This window comes from Eleginops maclovinus, chromosome 20 (genome assembly GCF_036324505.1).
Source record: "Eleginops maclovinus isolate JMC-PN-2008 ecotype Puerto Natales chromosome 20, JC_Emac_rtc_rv5, whole genome shotgun sequence".
Taxonomy (NCBI): Eukaryota; Metazoa; Chordata; class Actinopteri; order Perciformes; family Eleginopidae; genus Eleginops; species Eleginops maclovinus.
Window position 1 is genome coordinate 7639811 of NC_086368.1, and position 26932 is coordinate 7666742.

Genomic DNA, 26932 nt, shown 5'->3' on the forward strand with positions numbered 1-26932 from the left:
CATCTTTTCACCCTCTGTCTGAAACCAGAGCCCAGTCTGCTCTGATTGGTGAGCTGTCCGGCTCTGTTGTGATTGGTCAACTGCTTAGAAACGTGTCACAAATTTCCCGCCCACTTAGTCTTTCACTTGCAATGTGTTTGAGCGCTAGCCGATAGAATATAATGTGGCGAGTGTTACATAGTGACGTCACTATGTTCTGGAAGTTAAAAAAATAAAGGAGTCCAATGGCGGCGTTTCGGGCAGGTGGGATGGTGGGTGTGTGGGATAGAAACTCTTTCTTGATTTTAGCCTTTTGCAGATGCACAAAAAACTATATAAGGCCCTACAGTAAAGGGAAAACCCCCAAAAGTCCCTTTTCTTTTTTTTTGTTTTTACCTCGTCCAAATTAGATTTTTCTTCAAATTATTTGAGACTCTCAACAATGTTTCCACATAAGACCTGGGTGGCAATCACTGATCTTTTGCAGTAAACTCCACCCGTCAGCATTGGCAGTTGAGAATAACTGGGTCACCTGCTGCTACTGCTCTTACCTGCCGGTGTTGCAGAATCCAGAGCTGTGAAGATGCGTTTCTTTTTTATATTGCCTGTGTGACACTGACACCGACTCCCTTCATGATCTCTGAAAGAAAAGGGCTTTCCAAGTCTCACAGGAGGCACAGGAGCTGCAGGGGTCCCATTCAAATGCCACTGCGTACTTCAGAGAGCTGTTGATATCTTCCTCATGTTTGCCAGACTCCGAAAACAGCAATATGCGGTAATCTCAAATTGAAATGGAAGCCAAAACAAGTATTTATAATATAAATACAATGATGAACAATACAATTATTATTAGTTATTGATGTATGTAACAAACTCAACTAAACCACAGTGTGCATGTCTCATACATACAACATGAATCCCTTCATTATAACACAATATAACATGTTTGGGCACACAATTCACATTTCTAAAGGCATTTTAAATGTTGGTGTGTTATCTCCCTTCAGCAGACTCTCAGCCGTGCCTCTGGGACTCTTCACTAAGTGGCTTGTAAACATTGTTTGAAAAACCAAATGAGCATAAAGCATGTTTTATTTCGTTCAATAACGCTAACACCCTTTTTTTTTAAGCGGCCGACTCAATCTCAAAACTGAATACCATTTTAAATGTCAACCAATTCCCTCAAGTGATCTATGCACACTCATTCTCCGGATATTTGTGGACACGCAACAGGCTCATAGTGGGGATTTAGCATTAGTCCTGCTGGAGCTCTGCAGCCTGCTCACTTTGTAAGATCAAGACAGAACAGGCCATGAAAAATGCAGCGATAGGGTTTCACTGCAGAGGACCTCCAGCAAGCCAGACTCACAAATGTTATGGACTCTTTCTGTGGGTGGTTTAATGTTCTTGCATTGAAGACTAAACACCAGGTCAAATATTTGTTCTCTTAAATGATAAAAGATAGATGTAGACTTTAGAAAATAAACTATTCTAGTTGTGTTCTGTCATACTGAATGTACACATGTGGACACCCAATAATTAAACCAATATTTGAGTCCAAGCATAACTTTACAGAATCAATTCCATTCTACAAACATTTCCTTGGAATTGTGTGGTGGAATTATCTTATAGAAATAAATATTCAAGACATTATTTTTGAATATTTAACGAGGCTTTTTTGCGTTTTCCCTTTCCTGTAGTGTGTTATATAGGTTTTTGTGCATGTAAATGGATTTCAAAAGCTAAAATCCCCAAATTCTCTCCTGAGGGAGTTTCTTTCCTACACACTCCACCCCCCCCCCCCCCCCCCCCTGTCTGAAACCCCTGATTCTAGTCCTTTGTTTACTTCCAGAACATAGTCACAACACTATGTGACACTCATGCTTCTATTGGCTAGTGCTCCGACACATTGTACGTGATAAGTTAAGGGGCGGGACATTACCGACACATCTGTAAGTGGTCTATCGATCACAACAGATCTGGCCAGTGAACCAATCAGAGCAGACTAGGCTCTGGTTTCAGACAGAAAAGAAAAGAGGTGCTGCAGCACAGGCAGTATGAGAAAAAAAACCTTTAGCACTTTTTGAACATTTTAGCATGTAACATGTCATAGTAGGGACAAACATGAACCTGAGATGAGCAGAATAGGGCCCCTTTAATAAGGTTTCACACAGAAAAGGATTCAATCATTACAGAGTCACATGTTCAGGGCGAGAGCCTGCAAAGTCTGAATGAAGAGTGCTCGTGTTGTATCTGGGTTACATGGAGCTGCTGAAACACCTGCGTCCTTGAGAGGGCCAACCCAGTGTGAAAACAACTCCCTATCTCGTAATACAGAGCTACAGTGCAGGTTGTATATTAAAAGATATGATTGTGTTGTGGGAAAGAAGGACACAGTAGTTTCCCACTGTGTATACAACCCTTGTTTAGACAAAACACATCTAAATAGACATTTTTATTACAGTAAAACACAACACATTTGAACATTTCTATTACATGTGTCATGGGTTGAGCTTCAACGTTGCATTACATTGCATTACATTTCCTTTAGCTGACATTCACTTTAAATAAGCTAAACCATTGTAACAGCTGGTGCATTAGTTTGAAAGAGCTAAACCCCTTTTTTGTATTTGTTAAATGGCTAATGTGTGGGCAAAAACAGGTGGGTTTTATGTAGATGTGTGTACTCTGCAAAAGAGTTTTTAAGATAGGTCTCCAATCAAACATCTTCTTATATTCTAAGAAAGAAAGAGTACAATTGAACAGTGACGTTAATAAATAAATCCCATCTCATTGCAACATTATTGGCATTAACTTACTGCCATCACGTCCTCCACTTCTTTGGGAACTATTTTTTCCGGCAGATTTAGGGGCCTGGCTGCTTGGATCTTGCTCCTTGTTCAACCACAAGACCTCCCCATGCCCTCACTGGAAGACATCTTTAGATCACACTGCCTCCTCAGAGCCAGCAGCAGTCTGAAGGAGGAACCTCACCCCCATCACCATCCCTTCTCTCTGCTGCCATCTGGAAGCCCTCTCACCAACAGCTTCTACCCCGAGCCATCATTGAACTGAACTCCACAAAACGATGTCTCGCCCTCCACTAATGTCATCAGAAAACTACACACCATAGGACTAAATCTGTAACGGTAGGCTATTTAAATGAGGGAATGTGCAATAACTGTGTATGTGGAATAATATATATCTAGAGTAAAGCTCAATAGGCCCCTTTTATTTATCGATATACCACTTCTTTTGTATCTTTCTTATTATTTATCTTTATGACGTGTGGAATGTTAGTGTACAGTCTCAGGAGCCGCACAGCAAATTTAGATGTACAATATGTGAAAAGCCAAAATGCCTCTCTGTTATATTATTTTTTCAAGATTTTTTCAAGTGTTTGTGAAGCATCGATATTGATATACTTTACCAAAACAGTCCAACAATGTTATAACATGCGGTGCTACATTGATGGCGAATGCATCGGAAACCATGAAGAAGAGACTCAGAGCAAAACTATACATAGAAAATGGACTTTTGGCCATTCCGAGCAGATATTTCCAGAGTGAAATTGATTCTGTCAGACCCTGTGGAGGTCATTTTGAACATTCAGATGGTGAGGATGTCAGATGTGACAGGCTGAGGAAAGTTATGATGGATCACTCCCTCCACAAAAGAAATATGTCTAATCTCTCTCAGATATCTTGGATTTCTCCCTGCAGAAAACGAGACCTGATACCACCACACCATACTAATACTGGTCTCACTTTCTGGACAAGCCTCGCAGAGCAATATCCAAGCAGCCCTGAGACGTACGCGCACTCGGGAACGCGCCTCGGAGCAGGTGGTGCTCTCCTCCTCTTAAGGAGCAGCAGACGGTCCGGATGCTCGACACATCCCGGGCTGCAGGAGCGCAGAGCGGACTACAGAGAGCTGCTGCTGCCGTGAGGAGGTCCTGCCCGCCGTCAGCCTGCAGCCATTGGACTGAGCTGCTATTAAAAGCATAACGAACAACAAAGAAAAGCAACAACGACAGACCAACGTGGGTAAGGACTTATATTTATAGCTTTTTTCTAGTGTAATTGTAAAGGTTTGGCTATTAGCTTTTTACGCGAAAGGCGTCTTACGTGCGAACAAATACTAGTTTCGGTTCTTAAGTGTTCATTAACAGGTTTGGGGTGTTTACGTAATGCTTAAATCAGGTTACACTGACTTTATGTCAATTTATGTCATGTTATAAACGTTCTTTTATGTTACCCATACAATGTATAGTCGCTTTTTTTCTGTCTTGCAGCTATATAATTGTCATGCAAAACATATTGCACCGGTTGCCATGATTTCCATCTGCGCGTAAAAACGCATAAATCTTGCATCCTCATAATGTCACAAAAGTTAACATCTTAATAAATGAAAAAGGCGTGTTAGGTCGCAGAGAGGGTGTCGATCAACTCACATGATTGAGAGCAAAAGTGACTGTTTTTGAGCAGAAAATTAGATTTGGTTTGAAGGTGGAAAAAAAAGAGTTAATCCGACAATCAATCCCACTTTTGTTTGTTGTTTCCGCTGCTGTCATGCTTTAGCATCAAATCAACATCACCAGGGAATTTACTGGATGAATGGTGAGGAGAATCAGAAATGATTGCAGCCATTATCTCCTCTTGACAGCTCATTGTTGCTAACCAAAGACAGTGTGGAACAGTGTGTGAGTGTGCAGAAAGATGAAGGAAGGGGAGTGAAGGGGGGGAGGGATTAAAGTTGGGTGTCTCAGTATGACACCATGCAATTAAAATTAAAACAAGGCAATATTTGTGGACTCACATTAAGGAGTTAGTGTTAATTAATAGCAAGTCAATCAGCGGGGAAGCATTACAGTGATCAGACTGAGTGAGGGGCCCCACAGTGAGTTGACCCCGGGCCAAAACAAAGCCTCAGATTCACTCATGAGCGAATTATATGAACATTTAAAGATAACCTAAGGACATAATTTGATGTTCAAGTGGAAATTAATTTAGGATTGTCGGAAAAAAGTGTCAGACAGTGGTGCAATGTAACACCAACAAACTCAAGTAAAAACATTGAGGTTTTTTACCAAAGTATTTTCCCATTATGCTACTTCATTAGCAGATGTTGTGATTTTTATTTCACTACATTTTACAGACTTAGTTACTTTGCAGATTTAGGTTATTAATAAAAAATTATATATATATATATATATATAACGTAATACAAATAAACCCCACTTTTGCCAAGTGCAACGTTGAAGTGATGAACAAATGAATGCACCGATAATTTCAATACATTTATAAAAACAATTTCAAAATAGTTGGTGCTTAAAATGGCCATTTTGCTTAATGAATACTTTTACTATTAGTACTTAAAGTATTTTCTTTATGGTAATAAATTTTTACTTGTACAATAAAGTAAATATAAAGTAAAGTAAATAAAGTACAATTTTGAATGCAGGCAGTATTTTTACACTGCAGTATTGCTACTTTTACTTTAGTAAGTTGAGTACTTCTTCCACCTCTGGTGTCAGAAATGTACATCATTCATTTACAAAATATGGCACCTCCACTCCAAAAGTCAAATAAGGACTCCTTTAAAGAATCAAAGCTGTTCTCATTTTCAGACAGTTACACCAAGCATACATCCATGTCTTTTATCCTGAGTTTTTCGCCAAAAGGCTACACTGCTACACATCCATCCAGCCTCCTCCAGTGCGGTGTGAAACTGGCCTTGAACGTCACTGCCAAGCGTGGCTGCAACTGTTTGATCGAGACTCTTTCAACATTGGCAGCCAGTCAACGCCTCTCGCTTCCACTAAAGGAGATCGGGAGAAGTGGGGGGGGGGAGAAAAACTTTGGGTTCATATAATGCGTTTACATGCTTCACTTGATCATCTCTAAACAGAAGTGTTTCCCCCCGCTGACCGGTCAAACTGTTCCCATGCCGAGCGTCCAGACAACAGCCCCGGTGTCCACATTTCCCCGGGGTCAGAGATAGAACAAAGTTTGTTGTTGGTTTGTGAAGCCAAAGCTTTGTTGTTTGATCGTTGTGTGTTTCAGCTGGTGTCCTCAAAAATGAAAGATGCCACCAACACTTTGTTCCAATTAAGACAGGAATAAATCCCCCCTCTGTCTCTCTATCCCCCCACCCCGCTCTCATTTCTCTCATTTCCCCATACACTCTCTTCACATTACATCTTATTTTCTCTTCTCCTCTCCATTCCCTTCCTCCCCCTCTCCCCTTTTGTCTCTCTCATTCTCTCCCCTCTCTGTGGGATGCCTCTTGCTGTTTGTGTCTCGCAGCATTTTTTGGAACACGCCTCGATGTGGGTGTCTGGAGGAGGTTTCCCCGCTGTGAGTGTGCATTTGTGTGCATGCCTTGATTGTGTGTGTGTGTGTGTGTGTGTGTGTGTGTGTGTGTGTGTGTGTGTGTGTGTGTGTGTGTGTGTGTGTGTGTGTGTGTGTGTGTGTGTGTGTGTGTGTGTGTGTGTGTGTGTGTAGGCCTCAGTGCACTCCAACAGGAGATAAGGGGCCACATCTCAGGATGTCGCTGATGTTACCATGCATCAGTGACGATGTGTTGGTCTCGCCCCACATCTGTTGTACCTGCGACCAAATTACCACTGAATCATTTGGTGTCTCCCCGCTCCCCGGCCCCGGCTCACTTACTGACAGATGGACCTTCCTTATGGCTCTTGTTTTTTATCACCCTGTGTTGCTTCCAGGGTTCCTCTGCCATCCAATACACACTTAAAAATATATAAAAACCTCCCAGTCGATGTGTGAATATTGTTTGCAGTGGATTTTACTGTTGTATTGCTGAAGTTGTATTGGCCCTTGGGGAAATGAAGTTTTATGATGTTAACTGCAGCCTGGCGGAGGTGTTTATTATGCCGAGGCATTAAGTGGAGCTGTAATTTGGGCTCTTGTTATTGAGATGAGTTTTATGATAATTCGGTGGCACAATCAACCTATTTTACCCCGAGATGAGAGACATTAAAGTGGGTGTTTATGCATTAAATATTCAGCGTCATTACTTTAAGACTGAGGGATGTTTCTGTTCAGAGCAAAGCTCCATTGTCTTTGTGTCACAACAGATAATACGTTTATTTTTCTTTGTGACTACTTTATTGAATTCTGTGTTTTCTCATCTCATTATCTGTCATGTTTGTTTAGAACAGATGTATAAGCTGCTGCTTAGCTGAAAGGAGATGTCTAGGTTGTTGCTGTGCAGCAGCCACACACTACCTCGTTGACCTGCATGCTGGACTATTTTATCACAAGAAGCATTAACTTCCTGTCAGAGATAGGGTGGGAACATTATTTATGTTACAGTTGGATTTTTGACGTAATAAACAAACAAGACACAACTTGTTAATGAATGCTTATAGGTGCTAGTAGGTCGATTTTCTTTATTATTTAGCCATGGCATATATACAAACACTAAAGCATTTACAAGTAAGACAATGACCAAATACCAAGGGAACCAAAGCAAACTGAGTAATACAACATACATTTCGTTTTTGGGGAGCAAGACAGTAGGTAGATTTTTGTCATCTAGACTACCAGCCTAGCTGCTTTACGCCAGTTTCTTCATGCTAAGCTTCCATGTCAATTCCAAATGAAATCAGGAATCTAATCTAATCATCACAACTTAACATTAATGTAACCCAATAACTTTCTGTTGCTTTTGGATTGCGTCAATATCAAATGCATTGCAAATTATTACAAAAGATAAGAAATATCAATTAGATGGCTTTTACTTAAGTGTTTTATGTAAAAATTTAATTCTTAAGCCTGTAGCCGCCTTCATCCAGATTTCAATATTTGCCCAAGCGTGAATTGATTGTGGTAACAACAAGTCTACAGTGGGTGTCAAGGCTCATGTCATGCCTGCACATTATATATTCTACATTGCCGCAGTGACAGATTCAGCGGATGAATGAACACAAAGTGAAGGCGATATATCAGTGAAATGGAACTAGAGTTCACGATGAGGAACTGGAAGATTAGTTTCTCTTGAGACTCGTTTCTTTCTTTTTTGAACTTGTGAAATGTTGCATTGTGTGCACATTTGCTTTACTTGTATTGTAACATTTAATTCTGCTAGGAATACCCATTTACTTTCAAATGTACAATGGATCTGATCACATTTTTTATGTACCTGTAAGGGACTACAGTTACCTTTTATTTTGTATCCTGAATACATGATCTAATCTGTTACTGTCTGTCTATAAGAAAGATGCTTGGGTATTTCCCAGAATTTGGAGGTTGTTCTTTAAACCTCTAATCTCAGTTTGTAGCCTGATTCTGGACTCTTTGTCTGCTGGATCCTTATGGCCATGCTGGTTACTACGAGAGATAAAACAACAGGAGCAGATGGCTCCTGGACGTTTGGTGTCACAGCAGGTGAACCTAAAAGACACACACACACACACACACACACACACACACACACACACACACACACACACACACACACACACACACACACACACACACACACACACACACACACACACACACACACACACACACACACACACACACACACACAGCAGTTCCATGTGGGGGTGGCCTCACTGCTTTCCCTCTCTCACCTCCCTCAGACGTGGTTCCTCTCACTGTTAAGTATATTTTTATAACAACTGTGTCACAGGGGGACAGACCTGCTGATCACAGACTGGAGAGAGGTCTCTGATCTCATCATATCTTAATCATCCAGCCCCCTTTGCAATTTCTTGCAAGATTACCTATCACTTTATACCTATATCACACTCTGCTCTGATTCATGTCTCCCTGGTGGCCGTCTCACACTGTATACGCCATGCTTATAAAAGCTTCTGGTACACACACATATATATTGTGTTTTTCCAACTAAATGTAAACCACCATAACCTGATTTTTCCTCCCCTTCTCTGGCTTCCTGTAAAAAATTAGAATTGATTTTTAAGATTTCATTTCATTTTATATTGCGCTTCATATTTTTTCTCCATACATTGCTGTGCTCAGACTTCTATAAACTCAAGATATGAAAAAGATCCTGACTGAGGGCAAAGTGAGATATGAAGATGTCCAAGAACTTTAAAAAAACGCTTTATTTATTTGTTTGCTCTGACTCGACCTCTTCTGCACTTTAAAGTGCCCCTGACATCACAAGCCTCCTCTCCACTTCATAGAAGAATTGTCCTGCTTCTACCTGTGCCTCAATAACTCATTGTGAACTCCAGTGGGTGTACGCTCAACACACACATGGAGTTGTTTTTCAGAGAGTTGTTTTTGCAGTTTTGACCACATCATTACTAACAGTTCCGTTTTGCTACTGGCTGTAATTGTCTATAAGTCATAGCTGGTCCTGCTGGGGATAATTGTGTCGTTAAAAGCTGAGGCGAGTGATCATTATGCATCTTGATTTATTTGTTTCATTTCATTAATGGTTGATCAAGCAATTCAAGTAGTGTTTAATTAATAATGTCACATTTAGGAATGTTTTCAAAAATTCAGATGAGTTGCATTTCATTATTTATTTGTGACTACTTTTTCAATTAATGTGTCTATCATTCCTTTAAGTGCATCACATGTTCCAGTCTTAAGAGAATCATATTAAATCCATTTAAAGTCCACATTTAAATGTGAAATGTCAATGTCTAAACTTTGCTTTTGTAAATATCACATTAAAACAGGATTTAATAATTCAAAAGTCGGCCTTCGATTGTTGATTATCTTTTCAAAAAAATAAATATTCATGATGGAGGTAAACAAATTAAAGATAATGTTTGGATAAACATCCGTACAGTTCTTCTTATTAAGAAAAAAAATAATAAATAATAATCTACTCGTTCAGGTTTGTTGGTACCTTTTAATCGCTCCAACAGCTGAACAAAGCTAGATATTGGTGCAAAAATATATCATGTTTTACCAACAGAGCCCTTCTGTGTCAAACCAATGGGAAAACCCAATCAGAAATGTCTTCAGTGAAATAACCAAAACTGTTTTAACTTCGGCAAAAAAAGAATGTATAGACAATGTAGAAACCATAATACCCCTTTAAAGGAAAGAATGTCCAGTTTGTTTTCATACATTTTACATCACAGTTTCACTGCTCAAACGGTGGAGTTCTCATTTGACACTTGTCAGTTACTCGTTGGCCCTCGACCGCCTCAGCAGCAGATGCTCACCCTGCTGTGCCATTACTACAACACACTACCGTGGATAATACAGACTCTGGCAGGAGGCGGTGTTGTTCTGGGAGGTTGTTTATCACACACAAGAGACTGTGCTTAAAAACCCAAAATGCCACCCAGAGTGCTCCATTATCATCCCCATCCCGTCTCCTCAAAGGGCCACCTGTTAGCAGCACATGAAAGTATGAGAGAGGAAAACAGGGCACTGCTGTGCTGAGATACCCGCTCCCCCTCCATTACCGCCTGCCTTCACTTTCACATGTCTATCCAGCCCTTTAGGTTTGATCAAATGATGCATGCTGCCTACAGTTTCTATGGAGGCGTCGCATCTTTCTTTCATGTTTGAGAAATTAATTTTTAAAGGGTCATGTCTCGTTGTGTTGCTTGCCTTTTGCTATTATTTCCACCTCTGTTAACCCGATTTCTGAGTTAATAACTGATTTTTAAACCTAAATGAGATAAATGGGTACAGATGCTTTTGATTTCCCAGATTAAAGAAGAATCTCCCAAATCTTACATAAAGCTTAAAGGACTGTTCGGGTGATATTCCACCATACATCTATCTCACTATCTACAACTCAACAAGTACATGTCTTTATTTCAAGGAATAGTTTAAGATATTCTTATTAGCATTCTCAAAAGTTAGATGAGGAGAACGATACCGCTCTCATATCTGTATAGCTTAGCTTAGCATAAAGCCTCGAAATAGACTTGCGCTTTCCAAATGAAAAAAAAAAGTGTCATACCAGCACGTTTGAACATCAACAATTAACACTATTAACTTTATCTCGGTGGTAGTTTAACTTGTAATACAACAAAAGCCAACAGACAACACCTGGTCAAATGCAGCTAGTGTCGGGTCATGCTAGTAAACAACTAATTTGTTCGGCATGTGGCCATCCATGTTGGAAAGTCAAAATGCTTATAATAATTACTGACAGACACAGGAGAAGCAGGCTAATCACCAGCAAAAAATGTGCTTGTGATTTTGTTTGGACGGAGGCAGCCTAGCATTTTTACCCTGATTCCAGCTAGGCTAAACTAAGCTAAGCTAACCTGCTGCTGGGTCATTCAATTACAGATTTTCATAGTACACAGACTTGAGAGTGTAATCAACTTCTACCTCTGTGCAGGCAAGCAATCAAGTGAATTTCCAAAAATGTAAAAACTAGTCCTTTGATAGCTTTATATTCAAATGTGATGGTATATGATCCCTTAGACAATCCCCATCTTCTTCCACTCTCTTAAGTTTGGATGTTTTCTTTGTTTTCATAAATGAAATGACCCTTTTGCCCGTACAGAGTCCAGAAGCACCACCTTATGTTTCAAACAGGCAGAGTGGAATCCTGGCTAAACACTTTTGTGCGTGACAGGTCCTACCGCCCCCCATCCCCCGACACTTTTAAGGCCTGTTTGGAGATAAAGGTCTCACCTCAGTAGCCTCACACTCCTGTTTGCAAACTGCACAGCTGGTCACACTCCCAGAGGCCACCCGACGCAGTCTGCCTCTAAATCCCTCAGGGCCCTGCCTGCCCTTGCACTGCAAATTTCCCCGGATATTAGTATACACACATACACACACACACACACACACACACACACACACACACACACACACACACACACACACACACACACACACACACACACACACACACACACACACACACACACACACAAATCCTGCCGCCCTTGGTCCTGTTTTTAAAACAACTAAATAACGGACAGTAAACCCAAAGGATATGTGGTTTCATCTTGGTGTGGATCAGTGTGATAAAAGAGCAAAGACCTTATCCATCCCCCTGCAACACACACAAATGCACACACACACACACACACACACACACACACACACACACACACACACACACACACACACACACACACACACACACACACACACACACACACACACACACAGCCCATGACCAGCAGTTCAATACTTCTCCTTCATTGATTTTCTGTATTCCCTGCACTGCCGTTTGTCTGTTAACACAAAGGAGTCGCCTGCAATGAACCACAACAGCATTGTGTGTTTCTGTGTCAATCGATTATCTTAGCATATTAATGTGGAGGACAAAACAAAGCAAATCATATTTAGAAACAACGTTGTCATCTTATCCGACATGACAGAGTTTTGTCATCAAGAATAACTAGTGTCCCCTTGTCTAGTGTGTAGTGTGGGAAGAAAAATTCCTGAACATTTAGATTTTCACAGTGTAAGCCTGTGTGAGTCCAGCAAAATTAAAATGCGACACACACATTTCTTCTGCAGTTCAACATGCTTTATTTATTTTACCCATATGATTTATCAGGGAGTTTGTGGTTAGTTTAGCTTTTTTAATATACAGTCAATTAGAAATTCACTTGACTTATAGATCCCCATATAATACAAAATAACATCATCTTCTTTGAAAACCATTTGATTCAACAAATGCAACTAAAAATAAATATAAATTTCCATCAATGTAAATTTTCAACCATCATTATAGAATATTCCTTTTGCTGATATTATGATCATTGTTGTGTGTAGTTCCTATAGTGCTATAGGTGAAATCACTAATTAATTGACTTTATATATGGAACTGCAGAAACAACTTTATAGCCCAAATCTTTTGTTGTAGTCACTGTGCCACAAGTTTGATAATTAAATATCAAAAATGTATATCATCTGTATACATAGTATGGTATTATTCATAAATGAAGTTGTATGGTTTCTTAGTTTTTTTCTATCTCCTTTATGATGTTGAGTTGTTTTCCTACATTTCTAAAATATATATTTCAAGCAAATTTAAATTGTTGCATTGCATTAAACTTGCATTAAATTTTTAAGGTTTTATAATGTCATTTTACATTTTTATGTTGAATATTATTATTATTATTATTTAATGTGCTGAAATATAAAATTCTTCTTTCTATCCCTTTTTATAGCTTAATTTGACCATAGAGGCTCAAAATACATTTATAACTGAATGTCAATATAATAATAATTTATTGCATTTTTTATTTTAGCGCTTTTCCAAATGCTCAAAGCGCTTTACATTACATATTACACATATCAGACATGTAACACATCAATACTGTGGACAATACCCATTATATATGTATGCAATTAACCCTTTAGTTATTTAAAATTAACATTTAAATTGAACTTTGAATGTAATGCAAATATACTACATCAACTCAGCACCATCACCTTGTTCACGATTTTGCAACATGCCAGGCCTTTCATACACACAGAACCTCATATTTCACTTCAGTCTCACCTGGCAGACATGTTGACTTTTGTAATGAAAGGAACGGTTGGAGGCCTCTCGAGACTGACTGGCGGCGATGAAGCAGGAGCGCAGTGCATTATTCATACTGAGGAAGACATGAAGGTGAATGTGAAGGCAGGGAAATCATTCTAAAAAGAGGTGAAGTGTCTTTCCACCTCTTTATCGCCTACTCAAACCCACCAGGTCCAGGTAAAAAGGTCCACTCGAGCGTCTGAATTTGTAGGAAGCTTGAAGGAAAGAATGAATACAGCAGACACTAAACCTGAGGAGGTCTGTGATTTCAGATAGGGGTTCCACCACTAAGGGGTTGGAGTTGGCGGAAGAAGCTCTTTTTGAGGGATTTTACACTTTTATGTGGCTGATTAGTTAAAAGTCCTGCATGAATTTGTTTGCACAGGAGAAAGAAAGACAATCGCCTTCTGCACATTTTTTAATATCACCCTCTACAATTCTACTTGAGATTTGCTGTCAGTGCCTATTTTAAAATACATGCAATTTAAAAAGCAGCTAAACTGAATATATAGTCTGTAGATGTAGTGTTTACAGCCATGCTAACAGCTCTGAAAGTTATATGTGGAAGATTAAGGCTCATTGCTAACTTTAGCATGCAACCATCCTCACAAAGTCTTTTGGATTTTTATTTATGTCTCCACTGTTGTGTGATCATTTTCTGGAGGGAACGTTGGGATTTTAGCCTTTGCATTTACATGCACAAAAACCTATCTAACACACTACAGGAAAGGGAAAACCCCCAAAAGCATAATAGGGCTTTGTTCAAAATGTAGTTAAAAGTATTTAAAGCAGTGTGATATTGAGATGTTTCCTCTTCCCTGCAGGTGGCGCTGTGCTGTATAGACCATGTTTCTCTCCCGGAGTCTCCTCCTAGCGTTCTTGTTCTCCGCCTTCACTTTGTCGCACAGTGCTGAGCCCGGAGCTCCTCATGGTAAGAGGAGACAGAGCTCATCTGGCGGCAGCAACGCCCTCCAGCACCCTCTGCAGGGGCCACAGGGCCACCGCTACAGCAGGGAACGTGGAGGTCACAGGGGCCAGGGGGCCCGCACGGGCAAAGGTGGAGCCGGGCTGCTGTCCCACAGACCGCTGCACCCCCTTGCCCGGCCCGAGGATGATGGAACAGGCCTGGAAAGTTTGGGCCCAGTTAGGCTGGAGATGGGCCCGGGAAGGGACAGAGTCAGGATGAGTGGGAAGAGTCAGTCGCAGGGCCGGGACAACCAGCTGCTGGGGACACGCAAAGGAAGGGGGCATGGACATGGGAATGGCCATGGACACCATTTTGAGCACAGGAGACAAGGGGGTCGTCGGGACAAAGAGCGGCACGGAAAAGGTGAGCTCACAACTAATCCAGAATTTTTAAAACAAAAACTCAATATGTTCATCAACCACTTCTGTTTTCAGGCCTAAAGCCAGGTGGTGAGGGCCTAACAAAACTAAAATATCGTTTTTTACAAAAACACTGATAAAAAAGCTATTACAAAATAAGAAGAGACCACATTTCTAAACCAATTTCGTTCTAATAAAAAAAATATTTCCTTTACTGCACGTGTCATGTCAAGGCAGCGCACAATGAGTTCAGTTTTGATCTTGTAAACTCTCCTACTGAAGAAAAAGCTGACTAAACAAGGTCATATTTTGGCTAGACAAGACACTTGGGTGCATATAGCATTGCCTGCTACGGACATCACAGAAAGTCTTACCTTAAATGTTACATTTTATCTGTTGCAAAAATACTTGAATTACACCATCAAGGATGAGGTTTTGTTAATAAGATAAAAACTCATATAATCATTTGACACAGGAAAAACCAAAAGAGAATAGCGGTGGCCCTAGATTCGAATCCGGCCTGAGTCCCTTTGCCGCGCCTCTTCCTCTCTGTCTCCCACCTTTCATCTGCACTATATTAGAGGCACTGCTTGCCCAAAAAAAGTAAAAGAAAAAAAGATGAACTAGCAACACGAAGCTATGGGGCTTATTCATGGCAGAAATTTGGCAGGAGGATATTCAGAGGTAGAAATTACAACATGAAAGCTTGGATTATGCATGTTGCCAGGTCTTACTGGTACACTTGAATAAAACAGATCTGATGGGTCGTCACATCATTAGTCGAATTCTAGCCAAAAACAATATCCTGCAGGCGTCACACAGACAGGATCTGTGGATTATTCAGAGAGACCAAGACCTTGTTTCTAGAAAACGTTTTGTTGAATTTTAAAAATTAGAGTTTTCAGTGCTCCGTGCAACACAAATCCAGCTGACCACCTCCACTGTACTGGAGTGGTAGAATAAATTTCCCCAAACATGGACGGATACAACAGTCTCGGTCTGTTGAGCTTTTGATCGTACAAATGATCCACACCACATTAAGGGTTTATATTTTGAAAAGGCCTGAAAGCGCCCAGAAAATCTAAACCTCTACAAGTCTTTCAGCTGAAGAAGATCATTTGAAACAATCAAAGTTCTGCTACTACCTTTTTTTAAATCAATGACAGATCTTACAATTGGCAAGATTAAAACATAGTCATAATATTCCCACTTCATTTACTCTTATAAAGGTTTTTTTACATTAAACTTTTAAGCAGAAAAAATGGTTAAACTTCCATTTGTTCCATGATTGTAAGAAAATGTTGAATTTTGTGATGATTGTTTAATATTTTTCTATCTTTCCCTCCAGGGTTTCTCCCGGAGCCGGAGCTGAGCTCTGCGTTTAAGGACAGGGATCTGTTCGAGGACCCTCCCTCCTTCTCCTCTGTTGCCTCCCCCCCCCTCAGCATGACCCCGCCCGATGAAACCCCCTCCCCCATCGCCGCCGTCTTTGGCTCCGGCTCCTCCATGGTTACCACGGTGATGAACGAGCATCCCCCAACGCTGCCCCCGGCCTCCACCAAACCCCAGGTAACCCAAACGAAACCCAAGTGCGTATTAAAGGCTGCGTCTGTTGTGGCCCAGCGTGGCTCCAGTGTGCGAGGGAATCAGAGCAAAAACGGGCCCCATTCCCGCCGTTATGCTGCCGCAAACCTCATAGCTCATCTTGGAAATGACACAAGCTGAAAGTGTTGCACGTGAAAAATATCCTGCGGCGGGCCCCACTCACTGGCTCTTGGTCCCAGTGTGTGTGATAGATAGGGCAGTGTTCTGTATAATAAGTATACCTCTGGCATCGAGATCCAAAGTCCAGCAGCACATTTCCTGTAACTACCTTCCGTCTTCCTTATTAAACCCATGGCAGGACACAATGTATGAGAGCACAGAGAGCATTTGTGTGTATGACTGTGTGCACGAGGGCTGCACAGTTCAAAATATATCAATATCACAGTGTAGACTTATGCAATATTTGGTAACGGCTAAATATGTCAAAATATACCATCTAATAAAGTATTGTGGATCTGCAGAGATACAAATCATAATCTACAGACTTAACAAAACATATATTATTATTACACCCACAATATATTTTTATTGATAAGAGAAATTATGATTCAGAAATGATCAATCACTTAAATCGTGATTCATCGCAATTTCAATATCGGTCCAAATCACCGCAATTAGTTATTTTTCAAAATGGTGCAGCCTGAGTGGGCACATGCACAAATAAATCAGCAGGATACCGTGGGGCGCCACCCACCACCTGTCACACTCACCCAGCATGATGCTGCATAACCAGTATTTATAATGTACAATAACAAGTGTTTCCTCACGCCTCCTGCGATCATGGAGCCGTTACAAATGACACTCTTTAAGACAAGATGTTCCCTGATGTCAATAGTTTTGATCCGCTGCCCACTGCGTGAAAAGCTTGGGCATTTTGTCACAGCAGCTGCTGACAAACACACACCAGCTTGGAGGGCGTCCATGGGAAATATCCGCCTTGGTTACAGGATCTGCAGCGCTGTTTGATTGACAGTTGTTTTGTTGAGGAGTGCTGCTCAAGACAGCACAGGGAAGATGTTCACTGACGGGTTTAATTAGTGGGAAGGACACAAACAACAAGATGGATCCATATTTTTGCCCCGAGAAACTAAATCACTTGCAATGCAGAGCTTTTAGTTTTAGATATTTTGGTTTATGGTTAAAAGTATAATATGAAATATAGTATTTGGAAATTGTTATAGTATTTTACTAATCATGTACTGATAAACAGCTCTATTTGTTGATGATTCTGTGTATGATGTCACACTTCATCAGTGGTGGGCTTGAAATAGACAAAGGTTTTTTTTCCGATAAGATTATTTCAGATCAGATCTCATTTTACACATAACATTAAATTGCATTAACTTTCAAGGCTCTCAAGGTCGCCGTACAAGTTACATGAAACAGAAACAAAACAAAACACCAGCACAAAAACAAGACAATACAATCAATAAAAACAGAGGACGTGTGATGTGATCAGGGTGGATATGCCAGTGTGAAGAGATACTGTATGTTTTGAGTGGTGATATTCCAGATGTCCGGTGTGAGGGAGTTCCAGAGGCGGGGGGGAAGAGCGGCTGAAGGCTCTGGACCCCGTTGTGGTTAAGCGGAAAGGTGGTGCAGTGAGGTGGATGGAAGCAGAAGATCTAAGAGTGCGGGAGGGTGTGTTGATGTGCGGGAGGTCGGAGATGTACAGAGGAGTGAGGTTGTTAAAGGTGAGGAGCAGAATATCCCAATAGGACCTCCACCAGGTCTTGGTACTAAAGCTTACGCTATTTTAACAAGAGTTAAATCGCCATAGAAACGCTAAGTCAAATACCTAGTCCAGTGATCTAAAACACACAACTTAACTGAGATGAACTTTAACAGAAATACTGACCATTAATCATTTTGGAACACTGTAAGGAACATTTAAATATACATATTCTAAATAGTGAGGACAAAATGATTTCTGAGAGACTAATGTATTTATATATAACCAGTCATGGTGGCACTCTTATTCAGTATCTACGTTTAACCTTTGCAGACCTGACTGTCCTTCTGCTCGGTGTTCTGTTTACAATATGTTTGAGTGCCTGAATCTGTGTGTGTCTTTGCCATTAGAACACTATAAGAGTCAAATATTACTGCACCGCAGAAGGAAAGAAAGCCTTGAACCTGGCGCGAGCACGCAGCGAGGTTTCTTAATGTATGTTCGATCTTCTGCTGATGGTGTAATGAGCAGCTGAGCACCAGGACACAGCCCCCTGCAATTATTACTCTAATTGATATTTCCATATACGCTTATTTCCTGAGGGTGAAAGGAAACAAGTATGGATCTGTTTCCATTAGGAGGTGGATTCAGATTTTTCGATGGATGTCTTTCATCGGCAGAGTATTCCTCAAGAGACGTCTCCAAGTCCTGCTGGCTTAATTATACTTTATATTTAGCTTCATATGTGTGAGGAAAGTGACAGTGGTAGTGTTTTTTATGGCTTATATTACAGAGGGTTTTGCATAAGAAAATATGAGTTTTGTTTTGCAGCAATATTCTGAATGATGATATTTCACTGAGGTACAAATATTAATTTAGGGTGGTGCACTGCTACTTCTGTAGGAAATGTTGTATCAGTCCAAAGGTACCCAACGACTTTAACTATCCTGGAAGCAGGCAGAGATTTACAATGTTCATTATCTTTTATTCTCTCTTTTATTACTGAAAACTACGCACACGAAACATAATATAAAACAAAATAATATAAAACACAAATGTACACCTACAGAATTTGCACCAGCATTTAAAATGGTTTGGCTTTTTTGAATATACTTGCTGGATTCTTGCTATTCTAAATTTCCTATCCTCAAAGTTAATATTAATAATAATAAAGCTTTATTTGTATAGCACTTTTCATACTCTAGGTGCAGCTCAAAGTGCGTTAACAACATTACAAATTAAAACAGAACTACAATGTAATTCAGGTCAAACAAAAACCTTTTTGCTCAAAAACAATTCAAGGAACTCAAGAAGATAAAAAAAATCTAATGAAATAAATAATGATCCAAAAACCCAGATAACCTTCCCATCAAAACAAAGGGCGAGTCGAGACAAAATGAAAAAACACAACACATTTATTGAAATCTAAAAAGTAAATAAAACAACATTTAAAATAATAATAATAATTAACGATTAAAAGACCATTTCAAAGTAGTAGATTGATTGCACTGATTATGGGTTGTAAAGGTAAAATGTTGATGAAGTCAGATTTCAAATGTTGACAATGAAACACACCATGATTTAGCCACTTGGCTCAAATTTAGTGCACAACCCTTAATATCTTTCATAGTGAATGTGCATACATTTATCATGATGTCCTTGTAGTGTTCATAAAGGTGCTTCATTTTGTTCGTTTAAACAAAACAATGGACTACAAAAGGCTCTGCATGTAAGCTTCAAGTTTTAAAATCAATAATACGTACATACAATTCACTGTACAATATATTTGCAACAGCTCAGACTTGTTAAACTTGTCTAGAAAGCCCAAGAAGCCTCCAACTGCAGCATGTCAAACAATGTTCTTTTACATTCCATACTGTCGTTTAATTCCTGGGAAAAAACCCTGCATTTATCCTGAGAGAAATCCAAGAGTTAGGACTATAACAATATCAGTGAAATAAAAAGATGTCTCCTCTGGGGTGCATGAATAAGCACTCAGAGATGTTATTGATAATAAGTTTTATTTAACAGCGACAGTGCACATTAATTAACACTGCCGTTAATGAGAGTTAACCAAGAGGCTATTTTTCGTCTGTTGTTGGTAATGGCATATCCAGTGTGCTGACATTTTGACTGATGGTTTGGCGAGAGGAAAGGTCAATTGTGTTTTCTCTTGAGACAAAAAAGATCTTCATTAGCTTTAGATGTCTTAGAATAACCTTTTCATCCCATTGTGTGTGGCTCTAGACAAAGTTACAGAGTGTCTTTAACATCACAGACAGCAATTTGTGTCCCAACACTTGTTTCTTTCAGACATGATCAAGACTCTTCATCTACCTTAATCAATAACTGTTATCTCAAACCTCAGCTAAATAAGTAGAAGATTAGAAACATGTTTTGTGTGGGCTATTTGGAAGGCTAATAGATTGGTCTGATAAGTAATAACCAGTAAAGAGAACTGCTTTGCTGAAATATACTGTATGCAAAAATACTCTCAGAACATTAACGTTAACTACTTTCTTTCAATGGTAATAATTTAAGTAATGTTATTTCTCTCCTACGAGCCCCCCCCCCCTGCCTGAAACACCTCCGTTGAACTTATGTGTTTACTTCTATAACATAGTGACATCACTTTGTAACACTCGTGCTTCTATTGGCTAGCTCTCCAACACATTGTACATTATAGGTTAAGAGGCAGAAAGTCTCTCAGCGATGGACCAATCACAACAGAGCTGGCCAGCTAACCAATCAGAGCAAACCTCTTACTGTACCTTAGCACTGACTTTCATTCTCTGGTTTCAGACAGAGGGTGAAAAGAGCTTTTTTAAACATTAAATCATGGAGACATGTCACAGTAGAGGCACAACATACATTTAATTAATGTAATTTACATAATATATCCTCTTTATTTCCAATGATAAAAATGGAGGACAATGAAATGAAATGAGAGTCTAAGCATTGTTAAGGTCTTAACATTTTATTATTAAAGTAAATTCAGTTGCCTGCTGCCCTCACAGGCGAGAAATAAACTCTGATGTTGTGTGTAATGAAGCGTGCACTTCAATCTGTTTGTAGTATAAGTATTAACAATATAAATGATGCAATGTATACATTTGTATTCAGGTTGTGGGCAGTCCTCTGTAAACGATCAATCGTTTTCAAAGCTCCTCTCTGCTGACTCTGTGGGGGCGTTTTATGAATCAATGAGGCATTACTGCAGCTCACCACAGCAAATCAAATATGTTTCATTAAAAACACACTGCAGTGATGATGGGAAAACACACAACAAATCAAACCACACTGCTGCTTCTGCACGTTCATCTGAGGAGGCAGAATGATCTCTGCAATGTGTTTTCTAAAGTATGGCGAAAAGCATCGCATTTTTTAATACACATCTTCATATTCTGATCACAATTGTTAATAAATAAGATTTATTCGTTACAATGGAGGCAGGGTTTACACAGCATGCTGGAACTAATCGTAGGTGGAATTAGGTGTTTACAGATCTGCATATCATCAGCATCAGCATGTTTGGATTCAGATTGTGAGTTAGGTCGGTATGCAAATGTTCTCTCTGAAATGAGGAGTAGATAATAAATTATAAAATCACCTATGGTTGTCAAATATCCAATTTCAGTAAGCAACATTGCGGCCAAAATAATTCAGGGTAATTTTGTCTTTATAAAATCTAAAATAAAATAAATAATAATCCAATCAAATTTGTCTTTAAAGAAGACATATTATGCTAATTTGTAGTTCACACTTGTATTATGGGTTTCTTTTAGATAACATGCTGTCATTTACAAAGTATCCTGTATACTTCCCATACTGTCTGTCTTCAAGAAAGCCCATTCAGCTCTGAATGGCTTGTTAAAAAATAAATGCAAATGTAGTTCTCAAGATGTGGGTGGATGAACTAAGTTGTGTGGCGGTTTATTCGAGCAAAATTTGTGATATAATGAGCAAAAATGTGACACAGGAAAAGGAGCCAAATCTGAATTGCTTGTTGAATCACATGTTTTCTGACTAAGGCAGCCAACTAAAAACTGACCTGGTTGTCTTATTTCTCAGTTTGTCGGTTGGCATTTATCAAAAAGCAGAGAAAATTGTGAGTTCTCTCCTTATGTCCTTGTTTCCTTTGTTTCTTGTGCTTTTTGCATTTTTTTTTTGCCAACTAGCGACCATCAAGTTTAGAGGGATGGACATAGAGTGGAGAAGCTAAAGCACGTGATGATTTACACAATTTGGTCGCTTGTGCATAAATAACCTTTTTTTTGTATTTCGTGACAACACTAGAACTGCCACTACAAGCTCTCTTTCCTTTTTCAGAGGTCTGGAAAGGGTAAAGGAGAGGGAGAGGTGATGCCAACACTGGACATGGCGCTCTTTGATTGGACAGACTATGAGGACATGAAGCCTGTGGACGCCTGGCCGTCCTCCAGGAAGAAAGGTTAGCTTTATTTCATTTAAAGGCTCTGATTTGAACCAGGTTTTGTTAAAAAAAATGGCCATATTAAATCTCAAATCCTTATTTTATCAGTGACTACTTTAAACGGGATATATTATGCTAATTTTCAGGTTAATATTTGTATTTTGTGCCTCTACTGTGACATGTTAACATGCTTTAATGTTCAAAAAGGCCAGCTAACCAATCAGAGCAGACTGGGCTCTGGTTTCAGACAAAGGTTGAAAAGAGGTGCTGCAATACAGGCAGTATGAGAAAAATAAAGAGCTTTTTGAACATTAAAGCCTGGAGACATGACACAGTAGATGCAAAAAAAACAAACAAATAGGGATCTGAAATTGAGCATAATGTGTCCTCTATAATAAAACTAAGACCAGTCTGTCAGTTGTTTAGATATTTTGATACAAAATAAAACGCCAATGATAACTGAGTGAGAGATGAATGTTTGTTTGTTTGGGGCTGTGTATTGATCAGAACTCCTGCCTTTACGATCAAACTTAAATTAATTAATTTTTCTGCTGCAGACAAGAGGCGGAGTAAGAACCTCAGCAGTGGGAATGTGACTGTAGACGCTGACGCCATTGAGCCGTGTGATCATCACCTGGACTGTCTGCCAGGTCAGTGTCTGCATCACACAACCGGAAGATGCAGCACAACGCAACATTTAAAGTCTCAGCACGACACATGACCAAATAATCAGCACCATACAATATATCCTAGACATCATTTACTAAACTATATTTCTACTTGCAAAATGAATACGATTTTGACGTACAGAAATCCTTTAATGTGACATCAGTAAATCTTATTTCATACCAATGTAAAACAATATAGCATTGCAGACACAACCAAACAAATATGCAACCATCCAAATCATTCAGGAAAACACACAAACATTGACAGTTTTTAAAGTGAAATAACCAAAACATTTGTCATTATTGGATTATTTTTGCTTCATGCAGGACATCATCTCTCATAGTAAGAATCTGATTGAGGAATTACGTTTTTCAGGGCTTTGATAAGGACGTTGATGATGTATCATGTTCTTGGCAGTGTGTATGTTTGATTGTTGAATATATCATGTGTTTGTTTCTTTGAAGGTTCGTGTTGTGACTTGAGACAACATGAGTGCAAACCTCACAACAGAGGACTGAACAACAAATGCTACGACGACTGCATGTGTGAGGATGGTGAGTGAGGAGAACCAGGTCAAAAAGTGCTTGAATCAGTAAACAGTTTCAAACAACATGCTCAGAAACAGGCAGGACCTGACATTGTGAAAGTGGTTGGTATATGTTTATTTACTGCAGGGAAAGGTGTGCAGTAAGGTGGGCGTCCTTAGGATATAGTTTAAATGTATTTGGGTGGATATACACTGGACTACAGACACTTTTTCACATGTCTCAGTAGGAGCATTGTATGTATTTCCAGGATGGGCAATTAGTTTTAAAGGCATTTCATGTTATATTGGTTGAAATATTCTTTACAACCCAACATCAATTATTAAATCAAATGCCTAAGAGCCCCTATTAGGATTGTTGAGGTTTTCCCTTTCCTGTAGTGTTATAAAGGTTTTTATGCATGTAAATGGTCTGCAAGGGCTAAAATCCAAAAGTTTTCTAAAGGGAGTTTCTCTCCCCACACTCCCCCTGGCTTGAAACGCCTCCATTGGTCTCCTTTGTTTACTTCCAGGACATAGTGACATCACTTCATAACTTGCTCATCTATTGGTTAACGCTATAACACGTTGTACGTGATCGGCTAAGGGGCGGGACATTTCATACATATCTCTAAGTAGATGACCATCACAACAGAGTCAGCTAGCTAAACAATCCGCGCACACTGGGCTCTGGTTTCAGACAGAGGGTGAAAAAAGGCAGCGCAGGCAGTATGAGAAAAATAAAAAAGTTTTTGAACATTAAAGCAAATATGAACCTGAAAATGAGAATAATAGGGTCCCTTTAATTTCTGTATCTTACCACATACAAATATGGGGCGAGCTAGCTCAGTCAACTCTAGCACTAATGATGCCTTCGCACATAACGCCCCTTGTCACTCTTGCAACCAACCAAACATAGTCTCTGAATCTGGCGCTCTATTTAAGCTGTTGGATCTGCCTACCTCTGCCTCGCTAATGCTGCTGCTGCTACTGCTGCTGTTTCCACGCTGCTAATGCGTTCACCTCACTGCTGCTGCTACTGCTGCTACGTTCACGTTGACGATGCTCGTCTGACCCACCACCACCCCAGCTTCTCCCCAGCTTCCATCTGTAGGCTCGGGGGATAGTTATCTAATCATCACTCAATGTTCTATGTAAACCTGTGGAGTGATGAGGCCCGAGCCTACACGCCAAACTCAATCTATATACTGCTTCTAATAAACATATTAATGAAACACGTGAGTTGTTTGACTGAAATATCTGTTTGCTAACAGATTATTCATCATCTTTCAGGGTTTCGCTGTTATGCTAAATTCCACCGGAAGCGGCGTGTGACTCGAAGAAGGGGTCGCTGCGTGGTGCCAGAGTCTGTCAGCAGCGACCAGGGCGGCTTCATCACCATCTGAGGAGGAAGAGGTGGAGGACAAGATGGAGGAAATTGAGGGAGGAGGAGCCGGAAACATGTTCCCATAAGCACTCTTATGCAGGAGCTAAGACAAGACAAGTGCTGAAAGGTGATGGGGTCGCTGGTTTTGAAAAATTATCACACAATAAAAAACAACATTTGGTCATTTTATACATAAAACATGAACTGGAAATATTGTTGCATTGTGGTTGAGCTACCTTTAAGCATTTCAAAAATAATCCTTGTTTCAGTTTTTTCTTCATTGTTGGTTATTCTTAAGGCTGTGCAATATAAATATCGATATTGTCCTAGATTTACAAAAAATATTCATATTGCACAGCCGTTTACTAAACAACTACTACTTTATTTTTAAAGATTTGTTTTCAAGATTACATTTTTTGTTTTAATCTGGAAGAAAGATTAACTCGACTCACTGAGTGAAATCTGTAAACACCTCTATTGTCGGGAATTTTGAGGGAATAATACTTTATGAGTTCTTCTCCTGCGGCTGCTCGTCTATCCTTCTGATCTGAGTCAAACAATGTTTACAAGATATTTTTTATTATTACATTTTTGTGCTGGGAATCCTAAACAGATGGCTTTTATTGGTTCAGGATAATTTAAATTCAGTCAAGTAAGCAGTCACTGAAACAAATGATGCTTGAATTACATTTTGAGTTGCTGTGTGAACTCTCTGTTACATTTTTCTTCCCGTCACACATGCAGAAAATGATTCATAAATGCTATTTGAACCCAGCCTGCTGTCCTGTTTTGTAAATAAGAAAGTGTTTGAACTACTTTTTTGTTAACTTGATACCACTTCTCTTTAAATATACTTAACGGTAGAACAATCAACAAAGATGCTTGTTTGACCTTTTACATGTCTTAATATATGTTTTATTTATACTGTACTGAAACACATGTTTGTCCAGATATTGTGTTTGTCTGTCTTTTTTGTTTTCCTGATTAAACAATTACTAGGATAAACATTTTGTGTTTTGAACCCGACTTTATTCGTACCATTGACTTTAATATATATTTCAGCCACCATTATTTATGCTGATGTTTTGTGTCAGAGGACTCAAAATTCCATATTTATAATAATTCTAACTAAAATAATGGTATGTATGAACACATTTCTGTATAATTAAATAATTAAATTCACTAAGTGCCGTTCAAGTCCAGATTTTGTACTCAACAGTATGTGAAAGTACAAATATACCAATGTAAAAATATACAATTAAAAGTGGAAATCCAGCATTTGAAAAGTTAACGTACAGTAGCATGTCATTTCCCCACTGTGGGACTAAAAAGTAATTATGGTTCTGATAATAAGCAAGATGTCCTTTTAATCCTCATTGTTGTATAGGTAAAAGTGTTCTACAGAAAAATGTCTGTTACAAATATATATTATAGCACGTTGGGAGATTATTAATAATGATTCATCGATATGAAGAAGCATTTCCCCGTTGCAGCAGATTAAGAGTAAACTAGTTTTAATTACTTGAAATACTCCAGTGGTTCCAAACCGTGAGTCAGGCCTCTCTAAAGGTCACAGGATGAATCAGGGAGGTCATGAATTTAAAAAAGAGGAAGGAAAAACACTACATGTTCTGCTTTTTTTCTGACTTTTATCTAATCTAAGCTTTTTTTTGTGAAATATAAGATCATGATACCATTGTGGGCTTAAAACATTTTTTTAAATAAAACTACTGAGGAGTGTTTTATAAAATCTTCTCCTGAAAAGTAATGATATCTGTCAAATACTGTATAAAATTGAAAGTAGGGATAAATTAGGATTCAAACTTTCTTTATAATCGCACATACGCACATCAATAACTT

The 26932-nt window shown here is 39.3% G+C and overlaps 1 protein-coding gene across 3 annotated transcripts; it reads left to right on the forward strand.

The window, feature by feature from the left end:
- The first annotated feature begins 3008 nt into the window (after nucleotides 1–3008).
- draxina (dorsal inhibitory axon guidance protein a) lies at nucleotides 3009–26077 on the forward strand. Of its 3 annotated transcripts, XM_063910128.1 has the most exons (9): nucleotides 3009–3128; nucleotides 3759–4021; nucleotides 8281–8393; nucleotides 14283–14788; nucleotides 16133–16353; nucleotides 22391–22511; nucleotides 23051–23143; nucleotides 23627–23716; nucleotides 24979–26077. In XM_063910128.1, exons 4-9 carry the CDS (start codon nucleotides 14305–14307, stop codon nucleotides 25089–25091), a joined length of 1122 nt encoding a protein of 373 aa, XP_063766198.1. In that variant the 5' UTR covers nucleotides 3009–3128; nucleotides 3759–4021; nucleotides 8281–8393; nucleotides 14283–14304; the 3' UTR covers nucleotides 25092–26077. The 3 variants fall into 3 exon arrangements, with proteins under 3 accessions (XP_063766198.1, XP_063766199.1, XP_063766197.1); XM_063910129.1 differs by lacking the exon at nucleotides 8281–8393; XM_063910127.1 differs by lacking the exon at nucleotides 8281–8393 and having other exon boundaries at nucleotides 3011–3128; nucleotides 3759–4025.
- Nucleotides 26078–26932: the final 855 nt, after the last annotated feature.

Coding starts and splice junctions, on each gene's coding strand:
- draxina (XM_063910128.1), top strand. CDS start 14,305: ATGTTTCTCTCCCGGAGTCTCCTCCTAGCGTTCTTGTTCTCCGCCTTC. Junction 22,512..23,050: donor GCCGTCCTCCAGGAAGAAAG/GTTAGCTTTATT, acceptor TTTCTGCTGCAG/ACAAGAGGCGGAGTAAGAAC. Junction 23,717..24,978: donor CGACTGCATGTGTGAGGATG/GTGAGTGAGGAG, acceptor ATCATCTTTCAG/GGTTTCGCTGTTATGCTAAA.